This window comes from Electrona antarctica, assembly GCF_951216825.1.
Source record: "Electrona antarctica genome assembly, contig: scaffold_33, whole genome shotgun sequence".
Taxonomy (NCBI): Eukaryota; Metazoa; Chordata; class Actinopteri; order Myctophiformes; family Myctophidae; genus Electrona; species Electrona antarctica.
This window is the reverse complement of record NW_027638147.1, coordinates 525918-547964: the sequence shown is the minus strand read 5'-3', so window position 1 is coordinate 547964 and position 22047 is coordinate 525918. Positions and strand designations below refer to the sequence as shown.

Sequence of the window (22047 nt, the reverse complement as noted above, 5' to 3'; positions counted from 1 at the left end):
TTGCTGTTTTCATTTCGATATACTTTCGATTCTTGAAATTAAAATCGATGTGTCGTTGCAGTTACTATATCGTTACACCCCTATAGTGGAGACATTGTATATCGCCTATGACGGTTATCGCCATATCGGCTGCGCACCCTACCTTGGTGATGCTGGGAGCCAGGGCCTGTCCCACGTCCTTTAAGTAGTCCGGGAGTTTAAGCGTTAGGTCGGCCAAGGCCAGGTTGTTCTGTAAGTGCTGCTGAAGGACGCGGTCCGAGTTGCCGTGGGAATACCTGGTCAGGGACTCGTTGATGCCGACATCGGGCAGGAAGTTGGTGTTGTCGGCCTTGGCATAATATGAATCAATAAGCCCCACGTTTAGCTCGACCGGAGAGGAAGCGGTGTCCCCCATCTTAAGCTTTACTTTCTGCTGTAGTGACGACAACAGGCAATGGGGTTGAGAAGAGGCAGTCTGGCTATTTTTTTTTATGTCAGTGGAGGCGGGTTACTTTAGGCAGGCATTTGAGTTATTTCATATTTGTTTTTGTGTGTGTGTGTCCGAACACAGACACACACACCCCCCGAGCAGTTCACTCGAGTGCAGCGGTCCAAACGGTCACATTGTGACTCAATAAACACGTGGTGTACTATATTTGATTTTTCTTGAGTAAAAGTATCAATACTACATTGTAGAACTGTACTCTGTTTAAAAGTAAGAGTCCGGAATTCAAAATGTACTTGATGCCTGAAGAAGGTCAGTATCGACCGAAAGCTTGCAAATAAATATATTGATTATGCAAAGCTTGCCATTATTATTTCTTCATTATCCTTTTGTCACTCCAGCACCTCACTTGAGTTTTTTCAGCAGATGAAGGGGTTTATTTTTATTTTATTTTATTTTTTACATTTTTATCAAAATTTACTTAAAGTATACCAAAAGTACCCATTGTGCAGAAAGTCCCATTTTCAAGTTTAAGAAATAAATAAAAAAAATATTTTGGAAATAGATCTTTAAGCTCACAATGCTGCATTGTGACCATTGTCAACTAAAACTAGGCTAACACTAAAGCAGTTCAGATATCTAAAATATGACTAAAATGGGATTTTATTCAACGGTCTATGATTGAAACTAAATCAAAAGTTTGTTTCTACATGCATTACTAGAGCGCCTGCTAGTCCAAAGGTGACATGCAGGGCCGTTACTAGCGCAACGCAGACAACGCGACTGCGTGGGGGCCCAGAGGCAAGGGGGGAACAAGGCCGCCCACCCGTGCCGTCTGTAAAATAAAATTATAAACATATACAGAGATGCAATAACAGTCGAGTTGAACACAGTTTGGCGGAGCCTGGTGGTGTGGCTGCTGCTAGCACACACACACACACACACACACACACACACATCATAGGCACACACGTGCCCCGCCTCCCAATAATAACGTGAAGGAAGTCAGAAGTGTCTGTGGCGAGTAGGCAGTGGGCTTTCCCAGTCTCGAGTTCCGACAGCCAGGGACGTTCACAAATCACAACTACGAATGTACTGTGCCCCGCTGTTTATAAACCAACACGCAGTTTGGGCTTGTTTTTACAGGCTGCAGCTGTTGGTCTGATTACAATCGCGACAGGTACCGCCACAGTGCCCCGCTGCGCTGCTTATAAGCCAAAAACTGTCCGTTTGGGCTACGTTCACCGGCGATCGCGCGGGCCCACTATAGTTACACGTCTGGTGACATGTGCCATGTCTACAGTAACCGGAGTAGTGTCCCCCATCTTGCTTTCTGCTGTTGATGACAGGCTGAGGCTATATAATGTCAGACATTATTATTGATTGCCTTTCAACAAAGCCATATTTGATAGACAAGTATCACTAACATGTTACTGATTACAGGGACATTTGAATCATAGAGATTTGTTGAGAATTAGGAGTGGGGGGAGAACCTCACCATTGGAGTGAGAATGCGTGGCCATTGCCCTCTAAAAACGAAATATAACCTCTAAATGTTGTCAATCAGAAGATAAAGACATTACATTGCTGTCCGTCCATGGTAAACTTTGTGCGGACAACGCACTTTTAACATCTAAGGCAGAGACGCCGGCGGAAAAGGAGTCTCAGAGGTACCAGAAAGAGTGAGCGCATTCTCCGGCAGCTGCAATCAGACGCAACGCTGCCGGGGGCCGGGGGGGAGGGGCCGCAGCTGCCGGAGTAGGTGGATGGATTATGACAGCTCCGTTCCGCTGTACTGTCGCTCCGTTCGGCAGCCGCCGTAATTGCCGGTTAACGGCCGCGGCGCTGCCGGGAGAAGGGGCGGGCAGCTGCCGGGGTAACTGGGGGGGGATTATGACACTCGACTGCCGCTCGCTTCCGCGGCAGTGCGTTTGGTCCGACATGCGTTGTGTCGTGCTTGCGGTTATGGTTAGGGTTAGAGTGTCGGACTGATGGCGCCGAGGAACACTATTGGTGTTCCGCAGGAGATGACGCTGCCGGAACAAGCACTCGCTCTCTCTCAGAGGTACAGACTCCCCCACGTTGAGAACCTGCAGTGCTTTTAGACCAATGACATCAACAGGTCTTTCGGCTTCTCTGATTGGCCGACGCAACACGTTGGCTTCACAGATTGGCCGTTGGCTTCACGTGACCTTTGTACCGCGATATAAGAGGTAGCGTGCGGTGACAGAACTGCATTCCGGGACAGAGAGACAGTCCTGCATTCTGAGGTCTTGAAAATAATTCTGACGATAGAATGATGCGCTGGACCGTCCATCTGAAAGGGGTAGCAAAGGGACGCAATGCAGCTGTGGTGCTGCAGGACGAGATGTACTGCTTTGGAGGAAACGGTGATCCCATTGATGTTCACATCTTCAACACAGTGTCTTTATGCTGGAGGAAGTTGACCCCTGGGGGAGGAGAACACCGCCTTGAGCAGGTTCCATCCCGTCGCTGGGGCCATTCAGCCGCCCTGATAGAAGATACAGTCTTCATCTGGGGAGGCACCTGGAAAGGGAAGTACTACAGTGTGCTTTATGCATTTGATGTCGACGCCCACAGGTGGTTCAAACCCAGGGTTTCTGGGACTGTTCCACAGGGGAGGAGTGGCCACTCAACCTGTGTCTTGGGGAAGGCCATGTTTATCTATGGAGATGGCAACTTTGTGACAAGCAGTGATGACATGTACAAGTTGGACACCAGCACGATGGTCTGGTCTTTAATCGACACCCGAGGAACTCAACCACTTGTTTCGGCACGAAACTCTACCACCATCATCGGGACAAGGATGTTTGTATTTGGGAGGGGGGGCAGGGGGGGCCAGAGGGACCACAGCAACACCATCAAAGTGTTTGACACAGACACCAACCTCTGGCTGAGCACACCTTCTGCACAGCTTCGTCCAAAAGAACGCTGTTGTCATGCAGCATTCACCTACAATGGAGAGCTGTACATATTTGGTCGCTTCGATAATAATAGGCAGGACCTCACTGATCTGTGGAGATTCAGTCCAGAGACCTTCTCCTGGAAGAAGCTTGAGCCCAAGGGGAAGGGACCCTGTCCAATGTATAATATGTGCTGTTGCATGGTGGGAAATCGGATCATCCTCTTTGGAGGATTACATGGAGTGTGCAATCCTGTTGATGAGATGTACATTTTGGACTTGAGTCCTTCTCTTAAGACGTTGTGCAAGCTAACATATATTCAGTACTGTCTTGATCAGTCTGAACTCCCACACAACATCAGGTGGGAACTGGCAGCCATGACAACCAACAATAACAACAACGACGACAACATAAAAGTGTGCCTACGATAAAGGAAGAAAATAGAAGTAATACAAATATGACAAATTCAATTAATACAACCGTGTGTCCTAAGAAGTAACAAAAAAAACACTCTCACAACTGCATAAACGGACACACTCCTCCCTACCTACAGAAACTAATCAACCCTCCCAAACAAAATCGCCACCCGCACCCTCAGATCTGCAAATAAATTCCTAGTCGAGGTTCCTAACACCAATCTACGAACCCCTACGGGGGGACCGGTAACGTGTATGTGTGTTGGTTAAAACAATATTGAACCAATGGAAAATATAAAAACTTGTATAGCACTTTGACAAAAACCTCCTAACTCCACTTGGTTTTTTTCTTTCTTCCTTTTTTTTCCATTTCCTGAAAAAATATTTTTTTTGGGAGTTGGGTGGTTTCTTCCAGACAGCAGAGATATTAAAAATAACTAGAACAACAGGTCAAGGAGATTCAGAAACTCTTTGTATTTGGTCGTATACAAAACAGAGCTGCTCTCCTATAAACTCATCATCCACAGAGTAGGAGTGATGGCACAGTTTAGTTTGTTGTTATTGTTCTTAACCCTTAGAAGATGAAAGACGCCAATTGGCGTCTTCATCAAAATTCCGTAAATGATCAATGACGCCAATTGGCGTCTTCAGCTTTTCTTATTAATCTAACCATATTAACATCCTCCGGAGCGCTGTTTAAACTCCTGAGCTTATATTCCAACTACATTACCCATAAAACCCGTGTCACGTGACACACCTGCATCCTTTGCTATAAAACCTGGCCACCCCCCCGGGATCTGCGTGGGGAAGACAGTTTTGGAGTAGTCTATGGTGCGTGTCGAAAGTGAGTGAGTAGTATTATATTGATTGAGCGAGTTTTGTAGCAGTTGTAGTAGTAGTAGTAATAGTAGTAGTAGTAGTAGTAATATTAGTAGTTAGTTGTAGTAATTTAGGTTTATATTTAGTTTAGATTCTTTAGTTAGTAGTCTGTTGTCTGTGTCTGTCTTTGTCTGTCAAAAAAAAACAAAAAAAAACCAAAAAAAAGTGTCCGCGTCTTACCGTCTTATCTGTGTATAGTATAGCTTTAGATCGTTAGTTTAGTGTGTTTATTTTTACCTGTTTAGTGTGTGTCTGTCTGTTGGTTGAGTGTTGGTTTGTCTGTACGTCTTGTTAGTTTATATAGTAGATTACGAGTGTAGTCGGTCAGTAGTCAGTGACTGAGTGTAGTTCGACATGGCGCCAAAAAAACGCTCCAAGCGTCCATCTCCCCTTCCCTCTACCTCCACTGGTGGTGTGCGCCAAACAACCATGGAGGAACATCTCCGCATGGTCTTCGTCGGGAAGAAGGGCCGGCCCCGTAATCCGGATCCTCTTCCACCTCAGACCGACGAGGAGTTGTCTGGTAGCGACGGAGAGAAGCCAGGAGATGCGGTGGTGCCTCTTGTCCCCCCCGGGCCTGATGCTAAGCCCCTTGTCCCCGATGTCGAGCCTACTGTCGTCCCCGATGTGAAGCTCTTGTCCCCCGTCAAGAAGAAGAGCAGGCAAGCGGCTTCGCCCGGTCCCCAGCCCGGTGGCAGCGGGTTGCAGGATCGCGGCCTTCTTGCATCTACTAGCCCCAAGCCTGCGCCCAGTGTTAGCGGTCCCTCTCCCCGGCCTGGCTCGAGCGACGACACCGTGCTCCGCCGATCTACACGGGTTACGAGGTTTTCCAAGGGGTTTGTCGCCCCCCCCCCCCCCCCCCCATCTTCCTCCGAAGAGGACTTTGAGCCGTTTCGAGACAGCGATGGAGCCGAACCGTCCCCCGATGAGCTCGATGGTAAGAATCTTATTGTCTGAAACATTGTTACGAAAAATGCCAACACATTGTAGCCAACACACATCAAAGCAAAGCAAAGTGTCCATCGTTGTATCCCCCCCCCCCACTGCTACAGCGGTGGAGTCCTAAGCGAACCAATGGGGCTTTCAAATAGATCTGTATTGAGCTTGCATGATGATCAAATGAACGTATTGTACCGTGGTTTATATGCTATATATTATGAGAAATGTTCCATTACTTTTTTCCCCATCTATTCAGTATTGTTTTATCGTTTATTATGATCCCTGTTTTTTTGTATTACTTTTCCGCGCCGCTGGGGGAAGGGTGGTGTAATGCAGGCCGCAAAGCTAAGCTAATTCATTATACTACTAAATCTATATAATATTGCGCTTGCATGATAATCAAAATAGTGTATTGTACCGTGGCTTATAGGCAAAATCATATAAGATGATCGCTAGAAATAAATGATTTGGATTATGTAGCATGCACGATAAAACTATCATATAAAAAATGTATTTTGACGATGACTAAGGTTTTCAGGAGGAGGCCGCCATCATGCGGCATGCCGCATGATGGCGGCACCTTCGTCAAACCTTCGTCATCGTCAAAATACATTTTTTATATGATAGTTTTATCGTGCATGCTACATAATCCAAATCATTTATTTCTAGCGATCATCTTATATGATTTTGCCTATAAGCCACGGTACAATACACTATTTTGATTATCATGCAAGCGCAATATTATATAGATTTAGTAGTATAATGAATTAGCTTAGCTTTGCGGCCTGCATTACACCACCCTTCCCCCAGCGGCGCGGAAAAGTAATACAAAAAAACAGGGATCATAATAAACGATAAAACAATACTGAATAGATGGGGAAAAAAGTAATGGAACATTTCTCATAATATATAGCATATAAACCACGGTACAATACGTTCATTTGATCATCATGCAAGCTCAATACAGATCTATTTGAAAGCCCCATTGGTTCGCTTAGGACTCCACCGCTGTAGCAGTGGGGGGGGGGGGATACAACGATGGACACTTTGCTTTGCTTTGATGTGTGTTGGCTACAATGTGTTGGCTGAAATGGATCAACACTGAATAGATGGATGTGTTGGCCACAATTCGTATGTGATTGGCTACATTTTTGTATGAAGGAATGTAATTGTAGCGTGCACTCCAGCTAAATGATTATTTATTTGTACATATTTAGAACCGGGTGATGAGGAGTGGCACGATGATGAGGTGAACAGTGATGTGGATGGAGGTGAGTAACTAGAGAGCTAAATAACTTGTGGATGTGGCTAAAGTCTGTCTGCATTTGGCACTATGGAGAACGCTACACCATGCCTCTAATTGATTGAAATGGTTGTTGTTTTACAGATGATGAACAGCCCATCATCTCGACAGCTGCAGATGCTGCCCCTGTGCCCATGGAAGCAGGTATAAATACAATGCACAGAACAAAATCATGTATATCATTTTATAGTCTCATCACATGTTACAGCTCCACCAGATGTATTCTACATGAATAAAAACAATGTTTTTTATGCTAATAATTGTGTATTCCTGTAATTTAGGTGATGCCAACTCAACGGCTTCGCCAGGGTGGTCTGCTGGTGGGTGGGAGCCACAGGACATCCCGTTTACTGGAGAGCCGGGTGTTCACTGTGACCTCAGTGCAGAGAGTGATCCAGTGGACTTCTTTGAGCTGTTGCTGACCGATGAGCTGCTCCAGTATATTTGCGATGAGACCAACAGATATGCAGCGCAGTCCATCGCAATGGTGTGTATTGTGTATATTCCACATTGATGTTTTCCCAAATTGATGACTTTGTTGTAATTTCTGCAAATAAATCTAACTTATATATCTATCTATCTAGATCCAGGACCCACTCCCACACTCCACAGTGAAGAAATGGAAGGATGTCTCTGTGATAGAGTTGAAGAATTTCTTCGGGCTCTTTTTCCTGACGGGCCTTGTGAGGAAGCCAACCCTTGTGTCATACTGGTCCCGGCGTAAGGCTAATGAGACACAGCAGTTCAGGCGCACCATGAGCCTGACCCGGTTTCTGCTGCTCAAGCGGTTCCTTCACTTCAGTGACCAGGAGACTCCAGACACAGCGGACCGCATGTACAAAGTCAGATATCTTGTGAACTATCTTCTGGCCCGGTTTCAGTCCATGTACACCCCAGAGAAGAACATATCCATCGACGAAGGTGTTATGCTATGGAAGGGAAGACTGGCTTGGAAGTGCTATAATCCGTTGAAACCGGTGAAATGGGGGATTAAATCCTACTGCCTAGCCGATTCAGCGACGGGCTACCTCTGGAACATGAAGCCATATACCGGAGTAGGCTGTGGGCTGGACACGACCGTGATGGAGCTTCTCGGACCGTTGTCCAACAAAGGCTACCATTTGTACATGGACAATCTGTACAACTCAGTGAACAGGTGTATTATGCTACTGTCTTTGGGAACCCATGTATGTGGGACGATGAGGAAGAACAGGGGGGAACCACCGGAGATGAAGCGGCTTAGCAAACCAGGCGACATGAAGCTGGGCGAGACTCTGATGCGCCACAACAACGACGGGGTGATGCTGTTGGCTTGGCGGGACAAGAAGGTTGTCAAAATGTGCAGCACCATCCACCCACACACGATGGTCACAGTCACTGAGAGGCGTAAGAAAGCCAGAGTGATGCCAGGCGAGCCAGTCAGGGATAAAAAAATTAAGCCACATTGTGTCAACGAGTACAACAAGTACATGAATGGTGTGGACAAACTAGACCAACATATCTCCTACTACCCGTTTGCCCGTAAGTCCTACAAGTGGCCTGTGAAGTTTGTCTTTTACATGTTTCAGATGGTGATGTACAATGCGTTCGTGTTGCACAAACTCAAACAGGGCAGGACAAAAACTCTCCTGGACTATATCATGTTGGTGGTGGAGAGGTGGACATCACTGAGACCAGGGAGGCCGGAGGAGGAGGAGGAGGAGGAGGAGGAGGCGGCGGAGGGGGCAGTGGGGGGTGATCGTCCATATAGGGCAAGAGCAGGTGACGAGAATAGGAGACTTGAGGTGCATTTGCGTGGCCATGTGCCAGTGAAAATTGACAAGAGAACCTGCAGGCTCCACCTGCTCAGTAACGGTCCCAATGGTAGACCACTCCGGCATATGACCCTGTATTACTGCCCTGATTGTGAGGTGCCCTTGTGTTTGTTCCCATGCTTCTTCGTTTACCACAAGGACAAGAATATCAAGCACTACTTTGAATAACTGTTCTCTTTTTTTTTTCTTTTTTTCTGTCTTATTTTGAAAGTCTACACCCTCAACGTCAATAGAACTGTAACTTTACCCTGTATACCCTACACACACACTGTCAACGTCAAATAGAACTGTACCCTGTATAGCCTACACATACAATGTCAACGTCAAAATAGTGTAACAGTGCGGCTAAGCTGCTTCATCTCCGGTGGTTCAGGGGGGGAGGGGGGGTGGGTGTCCTACACACACACTGTCAACGTCAAATAGAACTGTACCCTGTATAGCCTACACATACAATGTCAACGTCAAAATAGTGTAAGTGTAACAGTGCGGCTAAGCTGCTTCATCTCCGGTGGTTCAGGGGGGGAGGGGGGGTCAGTGTCCTACACACACACTGTCAACGTCAAATAGAACTGTACCCTGTATAGCCTACACATACAATGTCAACGTCAAAATAGTGTACAGTATGTACACTATGTATTGCATTAGTATTTATTTATTTTCTGTAATTATTTAAAATTATAATGTTTATGTTCTGGTTGTGTTGTTCTGAAGAAATAAAAGTGCACTTTTCCAATTTGAGATACCTGTCGGGCTATTTTTACACTATTCAGAGGTTTATGGTTTGACTAAGCGAGTTTCAACTGTGATTTACTCTGTAATTGTAGATGGTAAGAACCCAATTTTTTTTTTATAATGCAGTATACATTCAAGTCTATATTTTGATACATATCATGGGCACCAAGTCATATCAAAACAATGTCCTTGGATGTGTTTTTTATCAAAACTGTGTTTCTTCGTAACAGGTTTTTGAGATTCATGCATGAATATACAAGGTACTGGTAAGACTATGTAGACATGGTATATATCAAAATGTGCGTTAGAATGTCTACATTTACCCAAAAAAGAATTTGAGTTTCTATCACGTTCCAATGCAGAGCTATGGGAACTTTTAGCTGGATAGGTCAGATTGGTCCTGACTGACCATGCTATTTATAGATGGCAAAATATCTACAGTGGTACATGTGTGAAACTTTTTTCTTTTTCTTTTTTTAACTAGACAACTCACCCTTTAAAATGAGATATGGCATGGGTGTGTACGCCCAGCAGAAAAAAAGTTCTTTAGAAAATAAAACTTCAACTGGTCATAACTTTTTTTGGTTGTCCTAGAAACAGAAAACAGTGTAAATGCAGGCTCTTTTAAATGGCTTCCAACACAAGAACTAAACATTTTATCAACTCAGTTCATTTTTTTCCTGGAAGCAGACAAGTCAAGCTTTCTCTGAAGGTCTTTCGTTGTCACACATTCACAACAGAGAATTTTCAATAAATCATTCAAAAACGCCATTTTTCCATAGAGAAGTCTACAAACTGTATAGAAAACCTTGAAACTCTCAAAGAGTTAATACAGCCACAGCCGTTCTCCGTCTGTCTCTCTCTCTCTCTGTCAGTCTGACTCTCTCCCCGTCCGCCCACGTCCGTAAAGTCCCGCTTCTCTCTGTCTTGTCTGCGTAAACAAGTTAATCAGACTCAGAGCGCTGCACGGCTTGCGGGCGGCTGCTGTCTGTGTGATACAAGCCCTCATGATGGCCCCAAAAACGCTGAGGCCCTTCACAGCCATCAATCATTCCATTAGGACTTGGTGGGGGGAAAAACCAAGCAAACAGACACACACGCGCGCGCGCGTGCACACACATGTGCACGCGGTGTATCACATCCAGAGGCGTGCGCTGTGATGTAAAGTAACTGCATTTACTCAAGTAGGCTACTCAAGTACAATTTTGAGGTATTATTTTACTTTACTGTAGTATTTGCAAATTCCAGTAGCCTACTTTTCCATCTACTCCACTATACAGCTCAGAGGCAAATATTGTACATTTACTCCACTACAATTATTTGAAAAATGTAGTTATACTTTGTATATTTCGATTACTATTACAGAACATACATTACCCACTTCAGCCCTATATATACATTAGTTACACAATAGTTTTGCACTTTTACTCAAGTACATTTTGTATTGTAACTACTTGTAACAGAGAATGTATTGCTAAGGCCTCACTCAGACCTTTAAAACATTGATGCATGCTTGTTGTATTAATGTTGTGAGTGTCATGGGCGCCATGTGACTTCCAATGGAAGTCACATGGTTTGTAGTCCACATTTTGGACTACAAGCTGTTGTATGGCTTTCGGCTGTGTTTCGACTGCGCCCTCCCCCTCATACAACACAAATGTTGTGTCAAACCATGTGACTCCCATTGGAAATGCATTGGGGCAAGCTGTGTCACACCCTTTGTATACAACAAGCATACAGCAATCTGTTGCGACCGTGTGAGTGAGGCCTTAGTCTTCTCTTCAATAAAATAATTACTTTGCCTAAAGAATGGTATACATCCTTGCAGTATTGATAAGTAAAACATTTGAGTATACTTTTACCACCACTGGTGAAAAACCTATAGCAAACAGACACGCATCACACGCACGCAGGAATCACACCAGTGTTGATTTTGTCGACTAATACTATGACCAAATGTTTTCGTCGACTACCTTTTTCCACTAACGATAACTAAGTGGAAACTAAATGAAAACTAAACTATGATGACTAAAACTGAGACTATATATATTGACAATTTCGTCAATAAATAAAAACTAGACTAAAATGTTAGGAAGGGACTAGTGGACAAGAGATCCTGTCCTTTTACACTTTGTTGCATGCTGAGAATATCAGTGCGACTCGTTGTGAGCTTGTAGATCTGCTATTTGTAAAATCAGTGTAAAATATTTTTTACGACGGCATTCAAGGACCACCCAAATAAATTGTATTCGACTAAATTAACTCTAGATTTATTCGACTAAAATCTTCCAGGTGACAAAAATGCGACTACAACTAAATGTACCTATTCAAGAGACTTGAATACAATCTAAAATCTAAAATTTGCTGTCAAAATCAACACTGAATCACACCCCAGAGTCGTGCGTGCGTTCGTTCGTTCGTTCGTTCGCTGAGCTTAGCCAGGTCTCGCCGTCTGTCTCAGCGGCTGCTGAACTCAGCACGACGGCGGCTGCCGGGTTGGCGACAGCAAGCGCAGCCCCTCCGGCAGCCCAGAATGATACCTCTAGGCTTTCAGAGAGACCCGACGAAATACATTGAGTAGTCGTTTTGGAGGGCCGCCGGGCTGAATTCCCTGCACCACAGACGACAAGACAGCGGAGGCAGGCTATACATGCCGTGTGTTAGACATATGGGTATTTATCAAAGCCACTCGATCTTGGGAGGAGTGCACGCACGCACGCATCTGGAACGAGTGTCTGTGTAGCGGTCGTTCCATTCATCTTATTTAGGAAGATCTGAAAGACGAGAGTGATTAGTATTAGATTGATATTCCATATTTCTTCAATAATAATAATCACTGTTGACTAATAAGGATTAGGGTGGGTTTTTTGGCTTTGTAAATGCCATATTTTGTTATGCCATATTTTTTCTTTAAAGGAGCATTCAGTGATTTGGGTGATTTGGAAAACCACCCAGTCCGCCCCGATAACAAAATGTGCACATGCACGCTCTACAGTGGGGGGAAGTGCAACAGGCCAACAGCATGTGCACCAAGGCCCGCCCCCACTCGATCATGATTGGAGGAAGGCCCCACTCATCCTGATTGGATGAAGGTTTTGCCACCCGCCACCAAAACGGAAACTAGGGTTTTTTGACCCCAGGGGCTGGTCAGCACACTCTATAGTAGGGAGGATTATCCAGAAAAAAAGAAAAAATAAGTGATATTTGAATTAAGTCAAATCACTGAATATACCTTTAAACTGGGTATACCATCAGTCAAGTAAGCCTGATTTATAGTTGGCCACGTGCCGAAACAAGTCGATGTTGTGCTCGTATATCGGCTTGTTTCGGAGACCGGCACATTTGTGATTTTTTTTTTTGGGGGGGGGGGGGGGGGGGGGGTTCTGCCTGTCTCTGCCATAACTTGCACTAAAGTCACTGTGGTCGCTTTTGCCCTTTCTTCTGCGACTCAGAGAGGCAGGTAGAGGCCGGCTCCGATCGGAACCTCTCCCTCCACTTATAGCTCTATACGTAGCTCCGAGATGAGGTTCTTTGTCGTTGGGTGTCGGCAGAGTTTAAAAACACAACGAAGAAGTGTGAGATAGTCTGGAACTCCATCCATCCATCTTCGACCGCTTATCCGTAGTCGGGTCACGGGGGCAACAGCTCCACCAGAGTGCTCCAGACTTCCCTCTCCAGGGCAACATTAATGACTTCCTGATCCCGAGACGTTCCCAGGCAAGCGAGACGATGTGTTTCCTCCAACTGCGCTTTGGTCTGCCCCTGGGTCTCCTCCCAGTGGGACGTGCCGCGAGGACCTCCCTAGGGAGACGCCCGCGAGGCATCCTAACCAGATGCCCGAACCACCTAAGCTGGCTCCTTTCCAGGCGAAGAAGCAGCGACTCTACTCCGAGTCTCTCTCGCGTGACTGAACTTCTCACCCTACCTAAGGGAGCCAGCCACCCGTCGAAGAAAACTCATTTCGACCTCTTGTATTCGCGACCTTATTCTTTCGGTCATGACCCACACTGAGAGTAGGAACGAAGATTGCTCGGTAGACAGAGAGCTGTCTGGAACTGTCAAAAAAGTGATTGTGTCGCTTAACATTTTCTATGCTGCTAAAATTGCAAACATCTGTGTGAGCATCACCTTCACTTTTTGGATACGGTAAAACATCGTGTCACACTCCGTCGGCACCCTACGAAGTGAGACCTCAACTCGTGGAGGGCTGAGGTTCCAGACGGGACTAGCAGAGTCTGGCAGTGCCAACAATCTCTCTCTGTCTCACTCTCTCTCTCTCGCTCTCTCTCTCTCTCTCTCTCTCTCTCTCTCTCTCTGTGTGTGTGTCAAGGTTTGTGTGGCTTTGTTTGCCGGTGGGAAGCTCTGTCCTGGTTGCCTGCACTGAGCAGTGTTGTTTTTGGCAGCAAATTTTGATTATAGTTTAGGTCGTAGTCTCTTGAATAGTTTTCATTTAGTTTCAGTCACACTTTAGTCAACCTGGAATGTTGTAGTGTTAGTCTAGTTTTAGTCGACTAAATATCATAAGATTTTAGTCGACTAAATCTACAGTTGATTTAGTCGACTAAAATGTGTTTTGGCGGGCCTTGATGCCGTCGTAATGACTGATTTTACATGCACTTGCTGAAAATAGCCTTTTCATAAAACCTTTTTTTTTTTTTACATATTTTTTTAACATAAGTCCTAGTAGTACAAAGTTGTAGTAAGGTTGAAATCTCTTTTTTGCAAGTAGAAATATTTCCGGGTCTTACAGGGTTAAACAAAAAAAGACAGAATAATCATGCGCTTTTCAAAATTCCCAAAGGACAAAAATACTTCATTAAGACAAAACATATCTCCTAAAAGAAGGGTCACTCAAAACTGAGGAAAACAAGGCAGTATACACTACACTGTAAAAAATGTATCCGTTAAAAAACGGCGAAATGTTCCGGTAATTTGCTGCCAATGCATTGTACCGTTAGTCTACGGACACTTCCGTCAACCCTATAACGGATAATTTCGTACTTTCACAGGACTAAGTCTGTTCCTTTCACGGACACTTCCGTCATCCTAAAACGGAAGATTCTGTATTTTTACAGTATTTAGTCAGTTCCTTTTACGGACATTTGAGGAAAATTCTGTACTTTTACAATACTTAGTCTGGTCTTTTTACGGACAAGTCTGTACTGTTATGGAACTTAGTCTGGTCTTTTTACGGACAATTCTGTACTGTTATGGAACTTAGTCTGGTCTTTTTACGGACAATTCTGTACTGTTATGGAACTTAGTCTGGTCTTTTTACGGACAATTCTGTACTGTTATGGAACTTAGTCTGGTCTTTTTACAGACAATTCTGTACTGTTATGGAACTTAGTCTGGTCTTTTTACGGACAATTCTGTACTGTTATGGAACTTAGTCTGGTCTTTTTACGGACAATTCTGTACTGTTATGGAACTTAGTCTGGTCTTTTTACGGACAATTCTGTACTGTTATGGAACTTAGTCTGGTCTTTTTACAGACAATTCTGTACTGTTATGGAACTTAGTCTGGTCTTTTTACGGACAAATCTGTACTGTTATGGAACTTAGTCTGGTCTTTTTAACGGACAATTCTGTACATTTACGGGACTTAGTCTGTTCCTTTTACGGACACTTACGTTAATCCGAATAGAAAATTATGTACATTTACATAGGATATTCTTTGTACAATTTACGGACATCAATCTGATTAAACCACAAATATACAAATATAACATGTTTATTTGTATTTCTTTTCTTCAGTGTGAACAGTGCAATTAAACATTTTTTCTTTAACATTAAAGTGCAATTAAACATTTCTTCTTTTTTTTAAAAACACATTAACCGCCAGGATTAATGAATTCACCTCATACAGGAAAGGATTTCCCCCGTTTTACGGCGTATATCTAGTCTACGTCCGAGCATAGACATGGTAACGCCTGTCTTGAATGTCCTCAGATGCAAGGGTACTCCGTGGTGGGAAATAATACAAGTAAAAGAGAATGGCAACACGCGACAGTAACTTGTAACTTTAATTTTTGTAGAAGAGGCAAACTAATAGTTTGTGCCGTTTACTTTGATTGAATAATTGAACACGTAGGCCTATCATTTGATTTGGCTGTGTTCTAATACTAAAAAAGATCAAGGGAAAAGAGACCTTTTTACAGTACAATAATGTTTCGAGTTTACACATGTATACAAATAAACAGGCCAACGGCATAAACAATATTAGTTTGCCTCTTCTGCAAAAATAAAAGTTACTGTCGCACGTGCCAAGCTGTCATTCTCTTGTATTATATATCGTATTATTTATTTCCCACCACGCAGTAACCTCACGCAGCAGACTATCCGGCATGACTCTTCCACCTCGAAGAGGCAGGCAGGGCGTTACCATGTCTATGCTCGGACGTAGAAAAGATATACGCAGTTTTACGTTTTGAAAAGCCTACACTTGTGACTGTTGACATAACGCAAGTAGCATCACGATCATAAACACTATAAAATACCCGTTGGCGTGAGGTCCTGGGCGGGTAATGTGTTAGTACTATATAGTTGCATTACATTTCCATCATAGAAACAATAGAACACAACTTTTATAGACATTTCCATATAATAAAAATATACATTCAACTGTAACATTTCTCTTAAAACTTGTACAGGGATCGTTTGCCACTGCCTTGAAACTACTGACTCACCCGCCAGTGAGGAATGAGGAGTCCCCTCCAGGAGGATGTAGAAAGTGTCCTACACCTCCCACTCATCATTTCCCACAGACGGGCGTTGCCCCAGCCTGTAGGAGAAGATGCAGTGACAAATATCACCCTCCCCAATTATTTCAAAACACAATAAAATACATGTCCTTTGTCACAGCTTTCAAACTACTGACTCACCCGTTCAGTGGGGAATGAGGAGTCCCCTCCAGGACGATGTAGAAAGTGTCCTACACCTCCCCACTCATTCCCCACTGATGGGCGATGCAGGATAACATGCAGTGACAAATATCACGCTCCAATGATTTCAAAACAATAAAACATATCAATACAGCAATCAACTAAACAGCTTAGTGCAACAAAATAGGCATTTCTCACCTTTAGAATACTCAGACTAACATTCTGAGATAGATAAGAGTTAAGTTCTGTTTGGGGGGGCAGGTACTTCACCCCTATGCCCCCTTAGTGCCATACACATTTCCATTTCAAAACTAAATAAACAGCAATGCTGTTGCATTCTCACCTTGAGAAAAACATTGTTACAGACTGGCAGTCTGACATACAAGAGGTAGTGTGTGTGTGTGTGTGTGTGTGTGTGTGTGTGTGTGTGTGTGGGGTTGTGCGTGTGGGTACACGCAGTCCAAAAACCTCACATGTTCCATACGAAGTCCTTCATTGAGTCACAAACTCATTGCTCCATCAGACTAACTGTCCTTTGTCAGACAGTAGGTGAGGTAAGGTGGTGTGTGTGTGTGTGTGTGTGTGTGTGTGTGTGTGTGTACAGTCCAAAAACCTCAAATGCTCCATTGGAAATCCTTCAGTTGAGACACAAACTTTGACAGTCTTGCCGGAATGTGCCGTTTTTTCCCCTGCTGTTCTGCCTTGGACCCTCTGTCTGGATTGATTCCGAAGAAAACTCTAAGGAAACAGAAGAAATCTTAGCTACACATAAAATAGATGAAACTGACGTAAAGAGTAACAGACACAGTTGAGATACTTTAGTTCAGGGGTGCCCAAAAGGTAGATCGCGATCTACCAGTAGATCACAAAGGCTGTGCAGGTAGATCACATAACATGCCCCTAAAGAGTATTTCATTTAAATATATTGAAGAAAAAAATCGATTAAAAAAAAAACATTTCTCCCCCTCCATTTCCCATTCCAAGTGCATTTGTCTTATACTGTACAGAATGTAACACGAACTCTACTATTCCGAAGCCCCCTCAGGTACATATTTAAACTATTTTCAGCAATGGTATAATAATTGATTTGGTGGGTAGATCTTGCCGAGCCGGTCATTTTGAAAGTAGCTCTTAAGTCAAAAAGTGTGGGCACCCCTGCTTTAGTTAGTTGATGGTGGTCCTTGGCACAAAATGTGCCAAGTAGACAATGAGATACAATATGGAAAACTTGACCTCTCTTAGGCTAAGGGCAGAGCAATATGCAAGGAACTGGAATAAATAGACATTGTACTGGACTATGACCAATTTGGGCTTTGACAAGTATGCATGTCAAATAGTGACTACGAGGTGGCAACATAGGATAGATCTTTGGTTGGGATTTGCAGCCCTTAGCTTGAATGATGTAAAAATTGTACTGGTAATGAAGGGCAACTTTATTTGTTTAATGTGGGACATTGGCTCAGGGGTAGAGTGGCCAGTAGAGCAGCTGGATGGGAACGGCGAGGTTCCCAGTTCGATCCTGTGGGCTCCCCCAGAGTTAGTGTCAAAGTGTCCTCGAGTAAGACTCTGATGAACCCCTAATTGCTCTCGATGAGCAGGATGGTGCCTTGCATGGTTTCCTCGGCCATCATGGGTGAATGTAATGGTGTATGAATGCGTGTGTGGATGTAATGTAAAGCGAGTTGGATAAAAGCTCTATATAAACAGGGCTGCACACAACTTTTTTGGTCTAGTACTCAGAGGAGCACCTGGAGAAGTTACTTGGTGCTCCAAAATGCGGCGACCCGTCTCGCCGGATGGATAAAAGAGGGATGCATGAATATAATAACTTATAGAAAAACTATATTTATTGGATAGGTGGGGACTGGGGAGTCAATGGAGGGTATTGCAACTCTAGATTCATACCATTATTAAAAAATATCTAGAGTTGCAAATTGCAGCTAGGTCCATGTGTGGTCCAGCCCTAAATGCATATTCTAATAAAAACAACTTAATACTTCCTAAGGATAATATGAGCATCAAAGCAATATTTAGGTAAAAAATTATATATATATATATATATATATATATATATATATTTAAATAGCCGATCTACTAGCTCACAACGTGTTGCGGTCTTGCGGAGGAGACACGTTGTGAGCTTGCAGATCAGCCATTTGTTTAACATACACGTTGTACGGCGAAGCATACGTCAGGCTTCCCTTTTGTTTTTACCGAGGCAACATCAGACTCAGACAGTTAGACACACATGGCTCCTCGGTGCAAAAATAAACAGTGTACACTACCCGACTTTACAATAATAAGGGACAGTATGTCGGGACACGGTGTTGTCATGTTGATAAGCTTCATGTTGTGCAGGCTGCAGCAGCAGTGCCAGTCCGCAATGCTTTGCACTCTTCCCACTGTCGGAACTAAAACCTGTACCCGTAAAAAGTCAGTGGCCGGTGCCTAGGCTGTGTGAGACGGCATCGCACACGAGCAACTTGCTCCAGCACCCGGAAAACAAACATAAGCACAGCGGTGAATGGGAAGACAGGATTTCTCAGTAGTAAACTCCTGTCAACCGCCCTCCTCCCAGCAGCGAGCAGCGAGCAACATGGAAATGGAAATGGATCCTCCCTCGTTTGAGTAAGGACGCGCTGTGATTGGCCACAATGGCCAGTGCACTTGTGCAAGACATACTTTGAGTGGCAGTCGGTGGGAAATGCTCTCGCTACAGATTGTACTAGTATTCTGGCCATAATAATCATTCTAGGCCTGTGTGCAGGTCTGTATATAAAAGCACCATTTAGCATTTTCATCATGTAGATAAATATCTTGACCTGTTGAACATGGACTTGTTTTTGGCAGGTTATGGCAGGTTATGTTTGTAATCAACTGGAACTCTGCACAAGTAAGCCTTGCAGAGTCAAAATAGCAGATCTACAAGCTCACATTGTGTTGTGACGCATTATGACAGACAAGAATTCAAATAGCCCAGATATAAACATTACAAAACCATGTGTTGCTTACCTTTGCACGAACTCCAGCGTCAACGCCATCTCCTTCGGGTACTCGATGTTGCAGACATAGAACAGGGAGAAAGCATAGGCGAGGGCCGCAACAGGGGAGGTGATGTGGTCATTTACAATGACCTGATCCACAGCCATATTGAATTGCTGGTCACCTTAAACAGATTATCACAAAAAAATAAATTAATTTAAGAAATCACACACCCACGCACAAAAGAAAAATAGAATAATTGCTGTGATTTCTGGTAATTAGTAGTTTTTGGTAAGAACAAGCAAAAAATACTTTGAAACGCTATTCAACATTTTGTTTCTCAGACTTGTACATACAATTGTACATAATTTAAAGATGTTGCCCCTAATCTGCATATACCTTTATCACAACAAATTGTCTTAGCAGGAAAACTAAAAACAAATGGAGCATATATACCAAGCTTGCTGGGATAACTACTAACCTCTGAGTAGGATGCATGGGGTACATGGGAGATCAACATCGTTGGAGTCCTGAGGAGAAAAATAAGATTAAGATACACACACATGCATTTGATGATTTTACGTTTCCAATGTACACAAACAGTGTCTGAATCAGAGGTAACGACTAAGCATAGAAATATTACAGGGATTCTCAATATTTTCTATGATTCACACATTACAATATAATTATGTTGCAGTATGTACATGTGACAAGTTTGACAACCCCAAAATTTGTTCTCAGTCTAAATGGGTTAGACTTAGAGTACCAGCAGTGCAAAGTGGATCAACTATGATACGTATAGTATCACTATCTATACGTTGACTCAAGTACTGTGGTTGAGTATTTCTACCACCACTGGATATAGATAATTATGTTGAGATAATTTCCTGGGGTTTACAATCCATAACACTTACCTCATTTTGGAAGAAGAGGCGATCAGGGTTTTCCTTTAAGTATCTAGCAATGCCTTTGATCAGCTCCACTGGACCATCACCCAGCTTCAACCCTATGATTGATTGAATACTTTATTAACAGTTCATACCAATTATACAGAATACAAAATGTTTCTATATCTGTGGTGCTCAAAAGTGTAAACTGTAAAGACAAAACGGAAGTGGGGAGGAGGCTCCACTTCCGCTTTATATTTTAATCATGATAGAACTTCCGTGGCTCCAGACTGTATGATGGAAGCATTTGGAAATTGCAAGAGGCTACAGTTTGGCAACGTGAGACTACCACATAAGCAAAGATATTAGTGAATAGGATGACATACAATAGAAAATACATATTCAACACTAGTAGCAATAAATGTATATTGGGGAAACAGGGGTGGGGTGGGGGGTAATTTACCTTTGGAGTCGAGGAAGTTGTTGATGCCCGATTCTTTGCCGGAAAGTTCCTCTGCCAGCTTGTTGAGTACCGGAAAGCCAAGGAGTTGAGATGCGTGTTCAAACAGGTGAGGAGCTTCAAATAAGAATGGCCACTCTTCCTTCATGACCTTGACATAGGGGTGGGCGATATGGAAAAATACAATATCACGATATTTTTTCTAGCATTATCACGATACATGATATTATTTCATGTGTTTTTTTAAGGTTATTGTTCAACAAAGCCATCATTCTACAGAAGTATCAATTAAGGTATTGCAAACATATAAGATATCTGTGAATATCGTATCACGATACGATATTCATCATCATACACAGACCCTTACCAGGACACATGTTCCATCGTTTATGGCTTCACGCTGGATGGGATACGTTTCAGTCATCAATTTTCTAACAGATGACTCCTAAAAATAGAAGAAATCCAATAGATTGTTTTATAAACACACACACAAACACATATATCTCCGATCTATAAGCTCATGTTTCCCCATTGTGAACTTTATAAATGACTTCACAATTACTCCATTAACCAAAAGGTAATCCATAGTTACACAATAATCACCAATTAAATAATGGATGGTTGCAGCCTTACCTGGTGGCGATCATGGGTTCTGAAGGCACTTTTCAATTCCTCTTGTTTAGACTGCAGTGCTGCTCTACACTCGGGTCCCTCAACAGCAGGCTGCCACTCCACACATCCGTAACTATCAGAGTATCTGGACCTTTTCCTTCTTGGAGTGTCACCCTCGGCTGGCCTCATCCCGGAGGTTGGATCTCTCTTCATATTTTCAACTCTGTTTTCTAGCTGTTGAAAGAGAACTGAACAACCGTCTGACGCAAACGGCTTATTTCCAAAGGGCTCTGTCTCTTGGAAGGAGAGAGGATATTTATCAATCATCTGCTGGGCGACATCCCGCAGCTGTGCTCTGCTAGGTCTCTGTCCATGATGTGTACAGACGATATCATCCACAAGCAACCGAATCATGTCATGTCTTTTCTTCGTCGGTACCCATTTCTTTGAAGTGAAGGACTCCATGACTGTGGAGGGCATTTTGTGCCATGGCACAGAATATGTCTGACAGGATGGGGAGCCTGCTGGTGTTGTCGTCTCAGGTGGTGTTGGGGGCAGGACTGGCAGGTCTCTCTGTGGCAGAGGTACAGATGTTGGGCCGCTTGTGAAGGGTGTTGGAAGCTTGTGAATCTATGGATAACATAACCACCTCATCAATATTACCATTAATATGCTGGTTCTCAGAGTCCGGTTGGGGAACACCAGGGGCACAAATGGGCCATTAACCAATTAAGACCTGAGCCCAGATTCTACAAAATGTCTTCCAAATCCTGACAGTTTTCTGAAAAACA

At 43.6% G+C, this 22047-nt stretch overlaps 1 protein-coding gene across 1 annotated transcript; it reads right to left on the bottom strand.

Annotated features, from left to right (window-relative positions):
- Positions 1 to 16929: 16929 nt before the first annotated feature.
- On the bottom strand, positions 16930 to 21362 carry LOC306918349 (uncharacterized protein; the record flags this gene model as incomplete). Its single annotated transcript, XM_079531246.1, has 7 exons — positions 21278 to 21362; positions 21012 to 21089; positions 20648 to 20795; positions 20212 to 20303; positions 19779 to 19827; positions 19328 to 19481; positions 16930 to 17053 (listed from the first exon to the last, which is right to left on the bottom strand). Exons 2-7 carry the CDS (start codon positions 21066 to 21068, stop codon positions 16930 to 16932), a joined length of 624 nt encoding a protein of 207 aa, XP_079387372.1. The 5' UTR covers positions 21069 to 21089; positions 21278 to 21362.
- Between the last annotated feature and the right edge of the window lie 685 nt (positions 21363 to 22047).